The 20,157-nt window shown below is 50.9% G+C and overlaps 4 protein-coding genes across 4 annotated transcripts; 1 reads left to right on the top strand and 3 right to left on the bottom strand.

Annotated features, from left to right (window-relative positions):
- Positions 1-421: 421 nt before the first annotated feature.
- On the bottom strand, positions 422-1,425 carry SAPIO_CDS2094 (uncharacterized protein; the record flags this gene model as incomplete). Its single annotated transcript, XM_016785218.1, has 2 exons — positions 422-670; positions 778-1,425. The coding sequence occupies 2 exons, from the start codon at positions 1,423-1,425 to the stop codon at positions 422-424; spliced, it is 897 nt and encodes a 298-aa protein (XP_016645096.1).
- Positions 1,426-8,368: 6,943 nt separating this feature from the next.
- On the bottom strand, positions 8,369-9,983 carry SAPIO_CDS2093 (uncharacterized protein; the record flags this gene model as incomplete). Its single annotated transcript, XM_016785217.1, has 5 exons — positions 8,369-8,389; positions 8,503-8,622; positions 8,693-8,782; positions 8,902-9,620; positions 9,854-9,983. 5 exons carry the CDS (start codon positions 9,981-9,983, stop codon positions 8,369-8,371), a joined length of 1,080 nt encoding a protein of 359 aa, XP_016645095.1.
- A 5,700-nt stretch (positions 9,984-15,683) lies between these two features.
- SAPIO_CDS2092 (Transmembrane GTPase fzo1) lies at positions 15,684-18,544 on the bottom strand (the record flags this gene model as incomplete). The annotated part of the gene is made up of 2 exons (XM_016785216.1): positions 15,684-16,039; positions 16,156-18,544. The coding sequence occupies 2 exons, from the start codon at positions 18,542-18,544 to the stop codon at positions 15,684-15,686; spliced, it is 2,745 nt and encodes a 914-aa protein (XP_016645094.1).
- A 527-nt stretch (positions 18,545-19,071) lies between these two features.
- SAPIO_CDS2091 (uncharacterized protein) lies at positions 19,072-20,047 on the top strand (the record flags this gene model as incomplete). Its single annotated transcript, XM_016785215.1, has 5 exons — positions 19,072-19,077; positions 19,187-19,401; positions 19,470-19,530; positions 19,602-19,859; positions 19,934-20,047. The coding sequence occupies 5 exons, from the start codon at positions 19,072-19,074 to the stop codon at positions 20,045-20,047; spliced, it is 654 nt and encodes a 217-aa protein (XP_016645093.1).
- Between the last annotated feature and the right edge of the window lie 110 nt (positions 20,048-20,157).

Genomic DNA, 20,157 nt, shown 5'->3' with positions numbered 1-20,157 from the left:
GTGACGTGGGTGGAGGGGGAAACAAAAAAGTAACAACAACGTGTAGAACTAGCCAGCCCATACATGTGAAATCATAAGTCTATCGATAGAACACGTCATGACAGGAGGTAGAAACCCAATTTTTCCAAACGACAGGTCGTCCCAAACACACAGGCAACAAACAAAAAAAAAAAAAAAAAAAAAAAAAAAAGAGAAGAGGAAAGCCAATCAGAGACCTGAAAATCAGGGTTCTGACTGACTCGTATGGGGTATCGCAAATCCTGGACAAAAACAACAAAGAAAATTCCGGCGCCAAGGTAGAAGTGAGGCAGGTGTAAATTGGCAAGGTCGCCTATTTCCGGCGATCCTACGGAGTAGGAATGTCGGCGTTCCCTTCTTCAAGGGTTGTATGAGGCGGAGTAGTGTTGCGGACTGCAGTCGATTACAGGATGTAATGCTTCCTGAAAAGTGACTGTAACGAGTCGGTGCCAAAGGATTCGTCGTCGGGAATCATCTCGATGATACCAGTCAGGTTCGCAAAGAGATCTCCTTGGTTCTTGTAGGCAAGAACCGCAGGGACGCCAGCGTTGTCGAACTCGATTTCCTCGTAATGTACCTTGACAAAATGGACGGCGGTGTGCCTGGAGACGAGAGGGACAAGAGCGCGTTCAATCTCGGAAGATACAGGGCACTGGAGAGAAATCTACGTTAGTATCTCAACAATGACACGGGGCGTAATGGTGATTGTGGGGCCAGAAGACGGAGGCGGGGGAGGGGGAGGGGGAGGGGAGACCGTACCTCATGGTCATAGACGTAAACGACTACAACGGTTTCGCGCCCAACCTTTTCGATAGCATCGAGGTATCCAAGAGCATCGACCTCGTCGAAACGTCCATATATCCTGACGCTAGGGCTGGTACGGCGGGGGCGCACGGCGCGGTTGGCCTCGCTCTCGAGCTCCCTGCGGCGGCTCTCGCGCCATTGCTGGAGGAAGGCCTCTTCGTCGGCGAAGTCGCTACCGCTGATATCACCATCGGTCTCGCTATCACCGGAGGTGTACTTGGGCTGGGCATTCTGGTGGGAATCGAGGCCGAAGATGGAACGCCTGGCGGTACGGATAGCGTTCCTGAACCTCTGCTTCTTGGCCAACTCGTAGGACCTAGCGTCGGCGATGACACCCTTGACGCCGGTGGAGCGGCCATCGTCGAAGCTGGCAGGAGGGAGCTTGATATCGGCAGTGGCGCCGCCACCGTTGAGCCTATCGAAAGCGGGGATCCTCATGGCTGCGTCTATCTGATTGTTGCGGTACTCGTCTTCTTCGGTAAGGTCTTGGGTGCGGTTGAATCTTTCTTCGTCGCGGTCTTCGGGGTGGACACGAAGTTCGTCTGCTGCGTTGTTGCTAACGAGACGAGAGAATTCTTCTTGGGCGGGATTGGGATCCGACATGATGAAAGAGGAGAAGAGAGAGGAAACGGTGGATCGTGGAGGGCGGGTAAAGTAGTAGTTTTATAATTGTATGGGACGACAGACAACTCTTTGCGCGTACACAGGGTCCTGGGGTTGAGTAGGGTTGGTTTCTGAACAATATCAAAAACAAGCAGGATTATAATGGGGACTCGGGACTCGCGGTACTTGAAACAGGGCCAGCCAATGACTGAGTTGGTTGTAGTCAAGGTTGATAAGTGACGAGAGAAGTCGGGCGGGTTTTGTGGATGAGAAAAGGGGGGGTCGTGTGTGGATGAAGGTGTGTGTGCCGGGCAGGGGTTCAGGAGAAGAAGAGATGGGTCGAGTGGTGACGAGAGAAAGAGCGAGAGTTGTGACAGAAGGGATCGGCAGAAGGTGTGCGATTTGGATGTGTGGGGGGTAAGGCGATCAACAAGTCGGTATTTGCCAATCAGAACGAGGATCGGAGATGGGCGAAAAGATGAGGGAAAGCGAGACAAGGATCGATGGGGTATGGACGATCAAGAATGGAGCAATGAGCACGGAGATGTCAATGGAGAGAAGTCAGTTGGAAACTTGGAAACGCACTTAACAAGGGGTGGGCGGTTGTGGATTGTTTCTGGAAGGAGTGGAGCCCCGGGGCATTTTTCCAATCAAAGATGGAGATGAGATTGGATCATTGATCCATTTGATGCACGCTGCACGATGGGAAATTGACGAGGGACGAAGCAGTGTACCGCGTGTGGTGGAGGGATAAAACGGAAGCAATCAACTCAATGCGGATATTGTTGAAACAAGCTGATGCGGGTTCCACGTCGGCCATGGTGCGAAGTACAAGAGTAAAGTCTCCATAATAATGAGCACACCATATCTGCGCTATTTTTGGAGGGTCGGCGTGACGCCAGCGGTAAAGCAGCGGTGGAATTCGTCGTGGAATTTGATTACATTTTAGCGGGTGTGGGCCTGTAAGGTACGCTAACTACGGAATACTTCGTATCAGCCAGGCTTCACTACAGTTTGAAGATAGCACCAAACGCACCAACTCCCTCGTAATGATTCAAGTTGATATTGTCGTATTGATTGATGTCAACTTTGAATAAATTGTTGATCAATACATTATCAATACTTGATACCAGTGGGCCATTCCATGTTAACGTTGGAAGCGTGATACTAATGTCATCAATCGATTCTCTATCTGGTTTCAACGTTCTAGAAAAGTCGACCCTGCAGAAAAATTGACGCCAGACGAATATCCAAGGCTGCAAGCCAGGGCCCAAGGATGGTCCACAATCAAAGGATTTGACATATTATCCGGGCGCCATCCTGGAAAACGCGGAGGGCCAATCTTACCATAATGGGTGTGTCCCGGGCAAGTGGCGGTAAGATTTGGCGTGTGATATTATCGGCTGTGCGACTTAGGAGGAGGCAAACAAAGAAATCAGGGCCTAGCTAGGCATGCGGCTGGGCCGACGATTCCTCCTGCTGGGGCACCTTTGTATCAGGGCGTTTCAGAATCGACCGAGGTGGTAAGACTGCAGTGCAGATGCAGGTCTGCAAGTAGGAACCGCAGGAAGGCGGACACCAAGATGGGATTAGCGTCCGACTGTGAGATTCGAAAGAAAGAACAATGGTTAGGGCTGAGCAGATTCCTCCTCTTGCCAGGGGTATGGAAGAAACGCGAGTCCGCGATGATGGGTTCATATTACTTCGGAGATGGTTTCTTTTTACTGTTCCTCCTGCATTTTTGTTTGCTTTTCCTTCTTCTTCACTGGCATGATACGAATGGTAACGCCGACTAAGTAGACGGTATCAAGGGGCTTCTTTCGTTCGTTTCCTGTCGTGAAGTAGCCAGCTGTCTTTGTTTACTTAGTAGTTTTCGGCCCATCCTGGCCCCATACTCGGTCTCATCCTCGGTCACACGTGTGTCTTGAAGAGAATGCGTTGCATCGCCAGGCAACATCTTGACCGCCCGGCTGGGATGGCCTGTGGCACTTGGTTCGCGGGGTGTACCAATCACGGCTGCGGGGAACCGGCAATCTGTGATTCTGTGTGCGTAAGACCGAGATCCTTGACTCTTGTTCTCAGTGTTTGGTCCAGCCGCCCATCGCTACGAGTAGGAAGCGCAGGGTCCTGACATCGTGAGCCAGAGGATCCGTGACAGATGCTAGCGTTTTACCAAACTCTTCACTGGCCATCATAGAAGTGCCTTCAACCCTGATCCTAGCCCTAAATACCTTTGTATTATATCAACACTCTTAATACTAACGACTCGTATGTCCTCTCGCGCACCCGCAAGCATTTGTTCAGCCCCCCAGACCCTGAGGGGTCCATCGACCTGAGGCTGGGTAAAATATGTTTTTCTGCAACTTATATTGATCCCCCAAGGGGAACCCTGCAGGTGTTCGCACAACCAAAGACTGCAGTCCTAAGGGATAGTTGGGGGGTGTGTTATCCCATCTCGCTTAGCTTCACAGTCCTCACCCATCCTCTCCCTTCACGTTGCCTCGGAACAACTGCAGTTCGGACAGTCTCGGAAGCATGTTGTTCATTCTTGCACTCCAAGAATCCTCACCACCAGTCTTTGACTTGGCAGCTCCATACGCCCACACCAACTTCGGACTAGAAGAAAGGAAAGAAGTCTCATTTCAAGCACACGCCGTCGGCGACAATTCCGGCCCATTTCCCATCTCTTTGTTCTTCCACTCCAGGACTCCAGGGGCACACACTCTTTCAGTGATCGATGTTCCAAGCTCGTCCGGTCGCGGTCAGCCCGAGTCAAAGACCGTTGCATCCACCAAACTCAACCGAGATTTTCTCCGGCCCCAAAAACAGCCTTATTTCCCCTTGCCCCCTTTACTCTAGTGTGAAGCCATGTGCCGGTCACCGATGTCTGAGCACACGACTACGACCGAGCCTAGTCTGGCACTTCGGAACATGTGTTAAAAAGCGTAATTGCGCCTGGTGGTATGCAGGTAGTATTAGACCCTACTTGCCTTAAATTGCCTTGCCTCATCGGTCTGTGCTGCATCACCAGGCGCAGCTCAAATTTCACTTTTGGGAAATTACGAAAAAGGCTTTTGCGGTCTTTGTATGCACGTGCTGAGAGAATTAGAATCTATCGGGAATGCCGCCTCACCTGAAGTCTGCGTCTTGGAATTGTGTACTTGGAGAGGTGGTCAGCTCGGCGTCGTCACCGTTACAGCGAAGAGACACAAGCACCGCCATCAGATACGACGCAAAATGCAGGCTCTACCGACTGCTGGAGTTTGATCGTCTGATATTCTTGAAGCGAGCAACTTGCTTGGCCCGCTTATCACGAAGAGTGAAGTCTAATTAGCCATCTCCTTGACTTTCCTCGCCTAAACTACTAAACATCTCCCCCTTGCCCAGATGGAAAACGTCTAGAACAAGCCCAGTCTCCGCTTTCTCCTCGCAGCGCAGCTATTTCGAGAACGCTCTCTTTCCCAGTTGATGATCGCCAGCCCCCTCTCATATCATCTTCATGCCGACTTGACGCGGCTCGGCTCAGCCACGATTAGCCCTAGATACATTACTTGTCGTTGTTTTTAACATATCCGTGGTGTGCGAAAGGCGGGACGATTCGGCCCACTCTCGAATCCTTAGACAAAACCGCTTCGTAGGTCAGGTTCGATATGACTGACCCTCACCGGAAGTGTGGGAAGCCATCGACTTGTTCGTCCCCGATAGCGTCGTGGTCGTCTGAACCCCACGGGTCGTATCAAGTTCGGATATGCAATCACCGTTTAATGTCTCGCGGCTCTACACTACCGAGTAGTATACCTGCAAATGCCGCCCGCCATTCATGGAACGATGAAGCTTCTTAACCCCCTAGACAAAGCAGGTTGTATTCCCGGGGAGTCCCATCCTCATATCTCGGATATAACGGTCCTATGCAGCGTAAATAAGTTCCTGATTTAGCAGACATCTCCACACATTAATGGGTAGCAATACTTCGTAGCACCCGGAGTGCTACGCATGCGGTTCATGATATATGAATGCGACATCGTGTTGCTGTAGACTGTATGAAGTGGAGTGAAGAACTACGGGCCGGTTTGCCTGCTCTGCTGCTTTTGGACGGTCATCTTGTTCCCAGCAAAGGACCGGTCCTCTATCAAGCTTGCCCTAGAGAGACGAACGCCTGAAAAACAAGACTACTGTCCCCCCTCGTTGCTTAGTATTGCCTAGCATGCAAAGGATAGCTCAAATTTCCGCTCTGTGCCAGTATAGTTGTACAATACTCGAAGCTTAGAAGCAGAGGGATGTCTCGATATAGCCGTACTGACACTAGCATCTAAGCGGGCCCAGCGCAGGCGAGAACACTTACATCCCATTTGATGTCCTTTGCCTGGATACTCTCCTCTCCCCCCATCCCTCGACTCACCAAACTGTAATCAAGCGTGAGGGTTTAGAGAAGAAGCTCGTGGGACTTTGAGGAGAGCATATATCTGTTGGGAAGTTCATTTACTGCTTCTACATTTACACCCTGTATTCTAGACTAGCAGCACGCTCTCCAGAGCAGCAGCGTGGCTCGTCGGTTGCTAACACAGCAACAAAGGCCCTTCTTATCCATGAGTTTATCTTTCCCCCTGGCCTCTTCAACTAGCCGAGGGGAGTCTGTTTTATTTGTGGTCGAAAGGCGTATCACAGGGAGAAGCATACCGAATCCGGTCTCCAGACATTGGAGCCAAACCACGATATGCCGTGAAAGTGTCTCTCAAGAGTCGATATCTCCAACACACTAAGAGCTAGAGCTTGTCGACTTCTACCTGCTCTAAGAACGAGGGAATGCAACAGATTCTCTTCCAATCCACCAACAACCGAGATAGGTCGCCAACCTTAAGATATCCCCCAATACGCTAGGACAGCATCTCTCCCGATCAGAAAGCGTTTATCATCCCATCATTTCCTCCTAGTTTCGAGTGGTTCTATAACTGTCCCCCGAGAGTGTACCACAAATGATTAAAGCGGCTTTGTCAACAGTGATATGGCAGCATCTCCAAGTCGAGAAGCTCAGACGACAAGAAACGGGAACACACTTACCTAGTAGTTTCGCGGGTGCCCAAAAGGTTAACGAGGGCCTCCGCCTACTCCTTCGGCCTCGCCTCAAAGTAACTTATCCCCTTAAGTCCGCCACGATATCACAGATCCGATAAGACACGAACGTATATGCCAGATAAACCAAGCGGGACGCATAGCAGTTTTGTCGCGGAAATCCCTCCTCTTGCTCCTGGGACAGTCATATGCCCAGACGTCTCGATTCCCACATGCTAGTCGACCGCGGCGGGCCCATAGCATCCTGCGTGGAGGAATAGTTCAACCGTGCCATCATTACCCGCTCTGATGGAGAAAGTTGGATCTGAGATCTCACTTCCCGATATATGAATGGAGCAATGTCTTTGCTTGTACAACATACTCCGACATACAGTCTCCGCTAGTTCCAAAGTTCAACATCCAGAAACAACGAGTATCCCCAAGTTTGTTCCAAACCCCATCCAGGATACTCACATACTGGTGTTACTTTTCATGAATAGCCGCCATGCCGATATGTCCCCCGACTGCCCAGGAGTTCTGGCAGTGATCTCGTGCCAACGCAGCAAGGCCTATGACATACAGCTACAATGAGTGCTATCAAACTACCCACTCAACTTACAACATCCCTTTCACATCTCCAGGCTGGAGCAGATGCCTGCGACCCCGTGTCCTGGGCCGAGAGAGATGCCACCGCAACCTGCAGCACCGGAATGTCCCAGAGGATTGGAGTCCAGCGGGGTAAACCTTTTCCGTAGAAGTCGGCTCTATTGCTCAAGTCGGTGACTGGGCGCCTCATGAACCAGTCCAAGATCACGACCGTCTGCTACATCCGCGCTTCCTTCTAGAATCGCACAGGGAATATAACATCAATAACACGGTGGTACGGGCACAAGCCGGTATAACACAACGATTCTAAAAAAAAGAAGTCCTTTTTGGTATAGAATCCCTCGACCACTAAAAAAACGGAATATACCGCCTTTTCCCAATCACGCTCCCCTATAATCCAACAAGGTCTGGTCCCATCTACTACTATAACCTAAATACCGGGGGAAAGAAAATAACGGGTCGGTCGGCGCCCATCGTCGACGTGGAAAGCCCCCTCCCCCTCCCTTCTGACATATAGACTAGGTTAATCGGACCAACAATAGACGGGGAAAGGGTAAGGTATGCCCGCGAGCTCCTACCCTCCCCAACGTCCCCCCTCTCCTTCCCTCCCCTTCACTTCCGCACAACCCTATCCGATGATCCGCGCCACCTTGTTCTTCATATTTGCTGTACTAGAACTTGTAAAGCGTGGTTTGAGTTGGCAACGTACATGGAAACACTAAAAACACACACGAGGAACAGGAAATGTAAGAAAAAACCCTAGGATGTAATACAACCGCCCCCGAGAAGAAGAGAAGAAGGAAAGAAACATCAACGTGCCCGAAGAATAGGAAACGAGGAAAATATGGTGCAGAGAATAAAGGAACATGGTGACAGAGACCATTCCAAAACAAGAGATGACACCGATCTGGCTAGGCTTTTACTTGGTGGAGAAGAGAGAAAGAAAAAAGAAATGACAAGACAAAGCAAAAGACATGACATGACCACGCGCCTCAGGCTTTGCCAGCGGTGATGGAAACGGTGGAACGCCGCCTCCCAATTCATAATGGTAGCGCGTGTCGAGGCGAAAGGGAGGGTATCGAATGTGGCTTGGTATCGTGAAGTCGTCCTGATCAGCCAGAATGTTTGTGCATTAAATCGATGGCGAGGAGAGCGAGCATAGAGGTATTAGGTGAGGTGAGGTCGGGATAGCGAGAATGAGGTTGGTAATAAAGAATAAACGTTCCGCAGCACCGTTATATCCTGACAAGAAACTCGATCGCCTTGGTCGTTTTTCGAATTCAACTATTTAGTAGGCCCAGACCTTGAGCTGTTCGTGGAGAGAGACATAGGTCAGCGGAAATCCTTCACAAAGGAACTCGGTTGCGTAGTTTCCAAATGGGAAGTTAAGAGAAAAGAAACAAGCTATGCTCGCCAACATACCAAAGAGTCCCAAGAGCCCGTGCATAAACTTATGCCGTCGTTGCTAACGCCCAAGCAGCTGACACGGTTGTCGTGGCCAACAAGCGAGCCAACCTTCTCGCCCCTCGTTACATCCCAGACCTAAGGTAGAGAGAAAAATATTATTAGCCTTTTGGAAAACAGACCACACACGACCCCGTGTAAGACATACCTTGCACTCGAAATCATCATAGCCAGCGAAGAGCAGACGGCCAGAGACGGAGGTAGCGACGGAGGTGATGCCGCAAAGAATAGATTCAGACTATGATCAAGGAAACATCGAGTTAGTGACGAAGAATTCCACACGCATTTTTTTGGTCCAAAATCGCATCGTGTTTGTTCCGTATATGAGTCGGGGAAGAGAAAGGATCAGAAACTAACGCCATATAGGTTCAATTCGCGGTCCGCCCTGATATCGAAGAGTCGGCAGGTGGCATCATCGGAACCGGTTACGAAAGAGTGGCCATCGGGGAAGAATTGGATGGCGTTGATATCGGACTCGTGGCCAGCAAATGTCTGAACGGCCTTTCCGGCACGGATATCCCAGAGCTTAGCGAAAGCATCGCAGGCTCCAGAAATGAAGGTATTGGAGTTCGTGGGATTAAGGCTGATGCTCATCACGTCTCCGAGATGGTCGGTGAAGTCAATAACCTTCTGGCCGGTTTCAATATCCCATTGAATACACGTCATGTCGCCCGAGGAGGTAATGATGCTTCGGTCGTTGATAAATCGACAGCACGAGAGGTAGCCAGCATGGCCCGAGAGCTCCCTCGCCACTCGGGTAGGGCCGTCGCGTTGTTGGTTCAGGTTGTAGATGGAGCAGATGTTGTCGAGGCCACCACAGGCAACATAGTTTCCACTGGGAGAGTAGGCACAGGTCATGACCCAGGAAGATCGTAGGGGAATGGCGTGGACCTTGTTTGTTGTGTAGGCGTCCCAAATAATGAGCTTTCCGTCTTGTGAGGCGGATACGAGATGTCTACGATCAGTCGACCAGTGCATCGCGTAAATCTTGGCAAGATGTCCCTTCAACGTCCGCTTCGCCTTCATCATCTGGTTCTTCGAAATGGGCTCGTGGGCTTGCTGAGCCACCGACCGGACTAGCGAGAAGAATTAGCATCGGAGAAAGGGGGTGCATTTTCTTGCTGTTGCTGGTGGGAAATGACGCAGGAAATGCAATTGCCAAAATCAATTCGACGAAGAAAACAAAAACCGAATTAAATTTGGATAGATATAGGAGTGTGGCAAGATGCAAATGACGTTCCTGGGGCGGCGAGGACGTGAATGCTATGATGGTGGTGATGGGGAGCAGCAGGCAAGCGAATCGACTCACGAGTAGTGTCGGCGAGCTCATCCTTCTTCCTCTTAATCCGGTCCTTCAGGTTCTCAGCCTCGCGTCGCGCCTGTTGGATGCGCGCCTGCATCGCCTCGGGCGATACATCATTTGGACCTTGTGAATTCATTTTCGATGCGATCAGAGACGTCGTGGCTGATGTGTAAACGATCGTGTCGAGAGAAAAAGGTCGATTGGCGGATTGGCGGATGGTTGAAAGGAGAGGACGGGGATAAGGTTTGGGAGGGGATTTTATTGCAGGAGGGAGATTGGACTAAAGGAACGAATAGTGAGCAGGAGCAGTGGAACTGGAACTGGAACTGCTTCGGGAGGTATTGAAGTGTGTGTGGTGTGCGTGAGGTGGTTCGTGCGCTCGGGGGGGTGGAGGTGTGGGAGAGGGAGAAAAATGAGGAGGGCGAGAGGAGAAACAAGAAGGGTGTCGCTTCTGAGTGCAAAGAACAGGGGGGAGGAGCGACGCGGGGAGGCGGTACACCGCACTATGAAGTACAACAATTGATCAATGGCTCAGATTGGCCTGGGAGCCTGCGGGGTCCAGTGCGAATAGTACCTCTGGACAGCTCAAAAGTACGAAGCTTTAACTGTAGTTTGCCTGGTGATGGAGAAGTACATCCACACCTCAATACCTCGATGCCTCGGTGCTTCGCATTTCGCTTGCCTCAATCACTCCAACCAAGGAGAGAGCATCGAAGCTAGGCGCGATGGGGAGTTTCGTATGAAGAAGACTTCACTGCACGAAATATTGACGTATTTTGCAGCGAAACTGATTGATCAATGTGTTTGTTAACACTGTAGCACCATTGACAGGCTGGTGGAGCTGATCAATTGCTCAAACGACAGCGGAGGGTGCCACAACAATGAGGATAGAAGCTATTGATACTTCTGGCACTAAACCTACTTCGTACCTCATAGAAGTGTAGGGCAAGCAAGCACTTGAGGTCATGAAAAGGGAATTCGCTGCAAGATGATGCTCAACTTCATCCAAGTATATACATAGTGGTCAATCCGCCTCCTTGACGTTGCCCTTTTCCAAGCTGGAGCTGTTGGTATTGCTATACATACGGACACTAATAATTGGGGATTGGCCAGCAGGGCAGATGCACAACCAGGCGAGCACAGCACATCGGATCTTGCAGTGGGTTGCCCTTACAGTGGATCCCTGGCTTGGATCTCCTTCGAACATACGAACTGCCACAGTGGACACATCCTGGACTGGGATTTGGTGAGCAGGCCCAACATGTCAAGACATTGATGCTCGAGAGTGTTCAAGCGGCATCGCTGCAAATTCCATTGTGTGCAGTGCTTTCCCCTAGAGTCTGGTGCATGTAGGATGCCTTACGAAGGAGCCCGCCCGTAATCATCGCCAGCTATCGTCGTCAACTTGGCTGGATCGAAAGCGCCTCAGACCGCCTCAGAGCGCATTCCTGCATCGATCCCCATCATTCCCACATCGGATGTCAGCGCTCAGAAATTTCCATGTCAGCGGGTCATCCGATGAGATTATCCAATCCTCTCACTCTTTCCCATTTCCCAAGCTGCCTTCCCCTATTCAGAGTGCAAAGGAAGGTACTGGTACAAGATTGACTGGGGCGGCAACTCTTTGCAGCCAGCAATCAACAGTTGTGTAGTTCCAACCTTCAAGTACCCATACAACGGAAAGTCGATGGAGGGAGTATTACTTCGTACATCGTCGAGAAACATCCGAAGTAAGGGGGTTTGGAAGAGCTTTCGCGACATTGGAAGGAGTGTACAGTGAAATTGGTACACTGTACAATTACACTTCTGATGAAATGAGGTTAGGTTCCTTCCCAAAATGAAATGACTACAGGGATAGGGCCACCGGAAGGGAGGAAGGAATAACAATAGAAGAGTGTACGAAGTACCTTTTTATTTGTTGTACTGTACGAAGAGATCATCTTGCAATCGAGGCTGTTCAGTGATTTCGAGTGGTGCGAGCCCTCGCTCTTGTGCCGCTAGAGTTGAGAAGGCGTTGCTTCTAAGCTAGATTGGTCTTCGATCCATTCCGAGCTGGGGGAGGTGCTGAAGTTCAGAGCCAGCCGACACCATCGAAGACGTCCACTCACCTGGGAAACTGGATAATAGTGTGAACAGGGCTGTACAGCATGCTGTACAATTAAAGTTTATAATTTCCTACATCATTAATAGTACAACACTGTTTAGGGGGTGGGTAATACAACAGTGCCAAGGCCAGGTTGCGCTGAGGTGTTCGTGCAAAGGGAGAAACCCCCATTTCTTCGACCCGGGTTTTGCGGCCGGAGGGATGCATTCTTCACTACATACATCCGGACTTACGAAGTAGTAGTGTCGCCTTGGACGGTTCTGAGGGTGCAGTCTTGGGGAGGCCTGGTCACGCATGCACCTGTGGAAGCAAATACCGATGCTGTCTGTCCAAGTACATACATACTGTACTGCGTACCGGATAGGGAGGTAGAGTCGAGGGTTACCGACGGGCGGTTCGGCGCCAAGCGGTTGCACGTCATTGAAACGGCAAAAACGTTCGGGATGAAAACAAGGGAAAAATGGAAGGCGGTTGAAGTAATTGACCGAGAAGACAGTGGGAGCTTTTTGGCCCCAATCCATCCCGCGGCCCGACCAGGAAGTGAAGACACTCGGTGCGCTGTGACTCCCTCTTCAGTAATGAATACGGGTACCTTGCAGCAGAGCGCACACGTCCCATCATTACTTCTTACATCAATATGAACTACACTGCACTAATACCACTTCGTTAGAATGAGGTTGGAGATCAATGCTTGGTTTGCAGGAGCGTCATCTTACTAGTACAGTCCACTCTCCTTCGTTTTAGCGCAAGTACGAAGTACACTACTTCACATAACACTATGGTATTGGCTAGTACGAGTACTTTGTGCTGAAGAACTCCGTTTCTTCCCCAGAAAGCTCGAGCCATGATCCACAAGACGGTGAAATCATTCCCTCTCAATCTCTGGAATTTCTGTCTAACATTGAGTAGTGAAGGGATAATGTTACCAATTTCCTCGCCAAAAATGCATGACAGTTTGCTCCTATTTCTCGATCAGAGAACAAAGTAGGACGCTCGAGACCCCCCCACGTATCTGTTTCTTTGCATGGCCGGATTTTAACTCACAAGTAAAAGACCTCCTTGTTTCAACTAGGCATATTTTGTAGCAAGGGCCTGCACTGCTGAAGGAGCTCGAGCGGCCTCATGGTGACTTGGTGAGCGTCGGAGTGCACAAAGCCTGCACCACTCTCAGCACTAACGTACACTAGTCTGATGGGTATAATTGGACCCTGTGGGCATCAAATCGATCGAGGTAATGTACGGAGCAGTGTAGTCTATGCGCTAAGTGATTGATGGGCTGTTCCGGGTGGACCTGTCCTACTCCGTACGACCACTTTGCAGGCAAGTGAAGACTCTAATGCTGCTTGGCCTCCGTGAGTACATTAGTGCAGAGAGACGATACCTCTTGCGAAGTCTGCCATTGTCAAAATAGGAGTTGAGATCGCTGATGGTGCTGACATAGACTGATGACCAATCTGTCAGTCTCTCTCTCAAGCCGTCAATATTGTTCCAGTTCAATTGGCAAATTTGATTCTCTCTCTCGGTTCGTTTTTTTGCTGCATCTTATTGTCCAACCGAACTCACAGTGCGCCCACAGTCCCGATCATACCGTAGCTTTTCTGCGACCTTTGACGGAAAGATCAGTTGATGATTTGCCAACTTCGGTCCCCCTCGGTCCACGGACGACGGGTATGAAGCGACGGCCAGGGGGTCATATCCATGACGTGTGCAGGCATTCGCGCAGGACAATATTCTCCGTACGTGCGCGTCTGCCCGACGGGCAGGGGATGCTTCTAGAGCACGAATCGTCGCGTATCTGACTGAATTGAAGATTAGAGAAAAAGGAAGAAAAAATAGTCTCTGCCGTTTTGAGCCCAAATCCTGCTTGGAAAGCAGAGGACCGCCGAAGCCGCTTCTTCTCCCTTCGTTTTTTTTTTTTTTTTTTTTTTTTTTTTTTTTTTTCCTCTTTTCTTTTCTTTTTTCTTTCTTCATTGACCGAAGGGCACAGTCCTTCGTTTCGGGGCAGTCGGAGTTGGGATACCCCTTGTTAGATGTCGATGGGACCAGACCTTAATCTTACCTGAGGTTGCTGTCGAAAAATGATCAATTTTGATATATCGTTATTTACCTCGTACTTCTTTCCGCCCTTAAACTGAGGTACTCCATAAGTCCATAGTCGACGAAGCGAGAGCCATGAATACCACCTTACTCCAAGCGGTAGAGCCTGCTGGAAAAACTCCTCTAGTCCAGCCCGGCGACCCATCCCATTATACGAGCCCGTCCGATATTTTAACGCCATTCGCGGTAGCGTTTCCCCTTACTCCTGATAATCGGGAGAGCGGGCTGTCCACGGCGCCGGATTCCCCCGGGATTGGTCATGACCATCTCGATCTTTGATCTTGGCATGATCTCCTGGGTCGAGCCGATGGAAAAAATATTCCAAGCCATAACTTCGGCCGAAGTACTTTCACGGTAAGGCTTCAAATCAAGACTTACAAGTATTATGCGTTCTTTCTTAGCAAGCTCGGACCTAAAACAATTCCGGGGTAAAGGCCCTCGCTGTGAGACATACTTTGTAGTCTAGAGAGACGAGAGAGCATCAAAGACTCTGGGCCGAAATGCGATGTTGAAACATGTACTTCGTCTGGCTTTTGTCGTTCTCCGTCGGTGGAGAGCTGGGCTTTGCTCACCAGCTGATGAGAACGCCCGGTGATGCGGCTGCAGGTGCCAGCTCTCTCCAACTGACCTCCGCCATTACGATTGATCCTTCCGCCTAATAAGATGAGCTTGAATTCTAAGACAGCGCCACGCCTGAACCCTCCGAACTATGTATTGGCAGACCACTCCATCATTTGGCCCCCACAAGCTTTCTCCTCGTTTTGATACTTACCATTGGTTCTCCCCGCTTCATTGAGAGAGTCAAAGTCTCAGCAGAGTCCACAATAGACCACGGAATAAGGGCCGCTTTTTATAAGAATCGAGGAAAAGTAGTGTACTCTTTCGTAAAGCTTTGTGGGACACCAGAAACTGCTTTCCTGTCCCCCTCTTCTCTCCGCGGTTCCCTCCCATTAAAGACCTTCCTTTTTCTAAGCGGTATGACGTTTCCCAGACCAGCCTCGTGCGGCTGTTGTTTCCTCAGCTGGGCTCTTGCCTGCGTCACTTTTCCTGTTTCTGTGCTCTATTTTCGTGTTCTTCCCCTTGTCTGGGCGGGCGTAGCTGTATTAATTTACCCATGCATTACATCAATATCAGAGCTTGTTTGTTTTTGGGGGCAATGGTTTGGCATTATGACGTCCTCTTCGCGGCAGGCTGAACCCTTCGATCAATGTCAGGACTCGTAATACGGCTTGGACGGACTCACTCACCGTGGACACATCAATGACTGACAAGATAATGTTGATTCTAATGATTCTTGTATCTTCTTCTAATACGTTCTCCTAGCATATGTACTGTTTAGTGGGGTTGGATACGTATCATATCTACATGAACGCGTCAAAAGTAAAAAAGAAGAGAGGGAGAGAGGAAAAAAAGCATGTCCGCCTCACGCCAACTATTGCCTGCCATCCAGTCTTCGGGTAATAAAAAGGTTCACGGAATAAAAGGAAAATAAGGAAAATAAAAAGAGGACAGGAGAGACAACTCAGGGGTCCATTCTCTCATCCCCCATCACAGCTTGCTTTTGTTTTCTTCATCACAAACTCTCTCCCACCCGTCCACAATCTAGGTCTCACTGTTTCACCTTTTCCCTCCCCATTAATGATACTGCGCAGCCCCCGGCGGGGGACTCTCCAAGTCAATATTCTCCACCGCATTCCTCTGTGTCGCGCTCTTGCGCACCAGGTTGCCAAAGTACTTGAGCGCCACCTCGCTCTCGGCCCGGACCTTGAGCGTGTCCTCGCGGCGCGTGCCGAGCTCCTTGACCGACTGGTCGAGCGACACCCGGAGGTTGTCGGCCGGGTATCGGAGGACTTTGCGGACCGAGCCGGAGATGCGGCTCGAGTTAGTGTGGACGTAGTCCATCTCGGTCAGCCGGGCGGAGATCTTCTCTTGGAGGCGGCGGGGGAGGGAGTTGGGGATTTGGTTGAGGACGTAGGCTGTCGCGGCGACGGCTATTCATTGCACGTTAGTTGTTTCACTTTAACGAGAGCAGAGTATTATCGTGTAATGAAAAGAAAAAAAAAGATCAAGTAGGGAAGGAAAGAAAGAAAAGGCAGCAACAACTTACCAGCAACTAGAAGGCCAGGAAGAATGAGGCGGCGAAGGTTATCATTGCTCACAATCTTCGCCACACCCATAGCATTATCCATCCAAGTATTCAGCCCAATCGCCCTAGAACCCACCGCCGTCACAACCGTGAGCGCCATACCCGTCCCAGCAACCTTCTCTTGCCTCTGCAACAATGTCCCCACGTCGATAAAGTCCCAAAACTCCGGCTCTACGTCAACCTGCCGCGCCAGAGCATCTCGCTTGCGGCTGAACATGACGTCTGGCCTGAAGCTAAGGTTCTGGAACTCGTCGCCCACGTGGAGGATCCCGAGCTGCTTGATGACGTTGACGCCGCTCACCGTCTTGCCCCTGGCGTACTCTTCGCACACGCTGACGGAGTGCGCGATGTGGGCTAGCATCGCCTCCTTGACCTCATCGGCAAAATCGAAGGCGCCGAAGATGCCGGGGTAGGGCACGTCGTGGGTGTGCTCTCCCGCATGGGAAATGGCGTTGCCAAGAGTGGTCCGGCTGTAGGTGTACACCTCGTTACTCGTGTCCTCGATTACCTTTTCCACCAGGTCGCCGGTATCCGACACTGCCTTCCTGCTGGATTCAAGCTGGGGCTCGATCTCGTGCAGTTCGCTGTTCACCCTGGCGATTTCCGACTCTGCTATCTCGGCATTTACCGTTGCAAGCGAGTGGAGATCGTTGAGAATGTTGAGCAGGTATGTCCTAGCCGGTGCCAACTTCGACTTGGCTCTCTTCTCCAAAACAAACCTCCGGAGGTTCTGCTCCAGGGCTTGGAAATCACGGATCTTCTCTGCATCCTTGCCCTTGCCCTTTGAATCGTCACCAGGTCCGTCATCACCACCGCCGCCTCCACCACTACTAGCCGTACCGCTTCCACCGGGACCACCTGGAGCACCGGGAGGAGGTGGCGCAACCGGAATAGAGTTACTTGAGACGAAGTGGACAAGCTCCCCTGCTTCTTTGTGGGTCTGCGGGCTGAGACCCCGGATCTGCTGGAGGATCATCTTCTGGCACTTGTCCTTATTCTTGATGTTGTCGAATCCGTTAACGACGATGAAGAGATACGCCTTCTCAGCCGCTGCCGTCAAAATAAAATCTTGAGCTGTAATAGTAAAATGATTCGCCGCTGATACAACAAACACGACGACGTCAATTTCCTCTTGGCGGGCAAAGATGGCTGTTGTCTTCGTCGTATCAGAGTTGAGACCAGGCGCGTCGATGAGCGCAATGTCCACAACCCCATTGTTGAGTAGGGACTCATCAATGGCCCTCGAATCCCTTATATAGACCTTGCACTGCATGTATTTCGTATTGTCGCCGACAATCTGCTCAAGTTCCTCTAGTCCGTAGACATCGTAGGTCGATTCGTCGTGGCGGTTATATACTTCGTCCATATGGACGGCGTGAACCTCCTCAACGCCGGAATTATCTCTCGCGTCCAGCACTTCGCAAAAGACGGCTGTGCAGGGTTGCTCGTCTTCGGGTAGAACTTTTCGTCGGAGAAGGGCGTTACAGAAGGTTGATTTTCCGGCATTGAGGTCTCCTGTGACCAGGACCTTGCTTGATGTGTCCTCAATTCGTTCTCGCAGGGCCAACAAGTGCTTGATACTCGAACTGATCTTTCCGTCCAACAGCGAGGCAATCGAGGCCTTCTCAAGTGAATGAACGAGCTCTGCCTGGTGAAGAGCGCCGAGCTTGAGGTCGAGTTTGAGGATAGAGAATTCCTGCGCAATCTGTGGTGTTACCAGCCTCGGTTCGGCAACGGTTCTCGACTCGGCTGCCCTGCTGGACTCGGCCCCGGGATAATCGTCAAGAGAGGTTCTAGCTCGTCGCAAGCCGGGGGGAGGAGTAGGTGGAGAGGAAGCTGGGCCACGAGAAAAGTCGCTCATCGCAGTCGAAGTACGTTGGAGGCTCTGTCGGGAAGCTGGTCTCGAAGGAGCGCGAGTCTCGGTTTTCTGGACCGACGGATAGTGCGCCGGCCACGTCGCATTCATATCCTGCAGTTCCTTGAGCAACGTGATTACGTTCGTTATCGATCTTCCAAGGGAACCACGGTGCTGATTGTACCAGAGCTGGTGTATGGCGCCAGCCTGGGCGCGTCGGTCTGCATCGGAGGCGTCGGACGGGGAGGCGGTGGGAAGATGCGTGTCGGGGTGCAGAGAAGGGTGCCACATCTCGTCAGCGGTCGAACTACCCCCGTAGCCGGAATCCTTCTCTAGCATTTCCTGGAGTCTCGCAGCATGCTCGGACGTCGAACCGTTCCCAACAGTCATATATCCCGGGCGGGAGAACGAAGCATTCTCTTCGGGACGGGCCCCGTTGTGGGCAAGGGACTTTCCCTTGCCCTTTCCGTCAGTCGAAGTCTCTTCCTGGGTCATTTCGTTGGCCGATTATTAAAGCATGACCATGAATGGAATGTGCCGGGAAGAGATTGAGTCGTCGAAGCTCGTTGTTCGATTTTTAGGAAAGCATCTATGAATGAATTATTGCGGATTCAGTCGCATGATTTCACGCTAAATTGTATTCCGAATGGTTGGTAATAAGTGGAGGCAAAATTCGTCGCGTACGTAATTAAGCATTCCACTAAAAGCACATGTCGCGTAGAATTGCCGAGATAATTCCGGATTATCTTATCGGGGGCGCCTGGTGCTAATTCGAAGCCCACTGAGCCGCATTAATGCATAGGCTAGGCCTTGGTCTCAGTTAGGATGATGGCGGGCAGTTGGCGACCAGTGACGATTGCCTGCAGCTCGGTTGGATCTCCAACCGTTCTACGACTCATCCCACTTCGTCTTCCTTGTCGTCAGTCTAGGCCCCTTCTACGTGCGGGATCATTGACGTCAACAGAATTCCCTCGTCTTCTATCCGATTTTTGCTATTTGGTTGTGTCTCGAAAACCGCCAAAATGAATGTGTGTAAAGCCCCCGTCCTCTTACTCCTCGTTACTGCCTCATTCTAGTAGCTCCAGGCTTCTAAATTATGGAAGTGAACTCTGGCTAATCTCGCGCATAATCCCCAAGATCCTCGAATACATGTTTGGCAAGCGCATGACGCCTGCAGAGCGTTTACGAAAGAACCAGCGATCCCTGGATAAGGCGATCCGAGAGCTCGACCAGCTCCGCGTCAAACTCGAGAAGCAGGAAAAGACGCTGATACAACAAATCAAGACATCGGCACAAAAGGGACAGATGGGCGCATGCAAAATCCAAGCGAAAGACCTCGTACGGACAAGGAGGTTAGACATGCCCCCCCCCCCCCACGATACTGGATGGCACCGTCGACAGCTGCTAACCTGCATGCTAGGTATATTGAGAAGTTCTACGACATGAGGAGCCAACTACAAAAGATCTCCCTGCGCCTTCAAGTATGCTAAGAATACCCATAACCAAAATCTCCTTTTATTGGGCGGGCGATACTAACCGGCTTCTCCATTAGACGTATCGATCCAATGAGCAGATGATGCAGGCCATGAAGGGTGCCACGATGGCACTTGGCAGCATGAACCGGCAGATGAACCTACCCGGACTCGCAAAGATCGCTATGGAATTTGAGAGAGAAAACGACATTATGGAGCAGAGGCAAGAAATGATGGACGACGCTATTGATGATGCGATGGATGTGGGAGCAGAGGAAGAGGGCGAGGAAGTGGTGGAACAGATCCTTGAAGAGATCGGTGTGGATCTGAACCATGCGGTCAGTATTTTCCCTTCCTACGTTGTTAGATTTACGGCGACGGAGCCGACGTTCACTAACAAGATTAAATACAGCTGGGCGAGACCCCAACCGGCTTACAGGCTGCTGCCGTGCCAGAAGGAAAGGTTGCGCAGGCTGTTGGGGAAGACGATGACTTGCAGGCGCGACTGGACAGCCTGAGACGGTAGTCGAACCTAGCGTTGACGCCCTCTTGCATAGCTATATATCAAGCATGGCGAGCAAGATTCATGAAAGCAGAAATCCTTGTCCTTTTCTGAGCGTCGGTGGTTAAAACGGC

This window comes from Scedosporium apiospermum (assembly GCF_000732125.1).
Source record: "Scedosporium apiospermum strain IHEM 14462 chromosome Unknown SEQ_SAPIO_0085, whole genome shotgun sequence".
NCBI classification, from domain to species: domain Eukaryota; kingdom Fungi; phylum Ascomycota; class Sordariomycetes; order Microascales; family Microascaceae; genus Scedosporium; species Scedosporium apiospermum.
The sequence above is the reverse complement of the archived record's forward strand: the minus strand, read 5'-3'. Positions and strand labels throughout refer to the sequence as shown.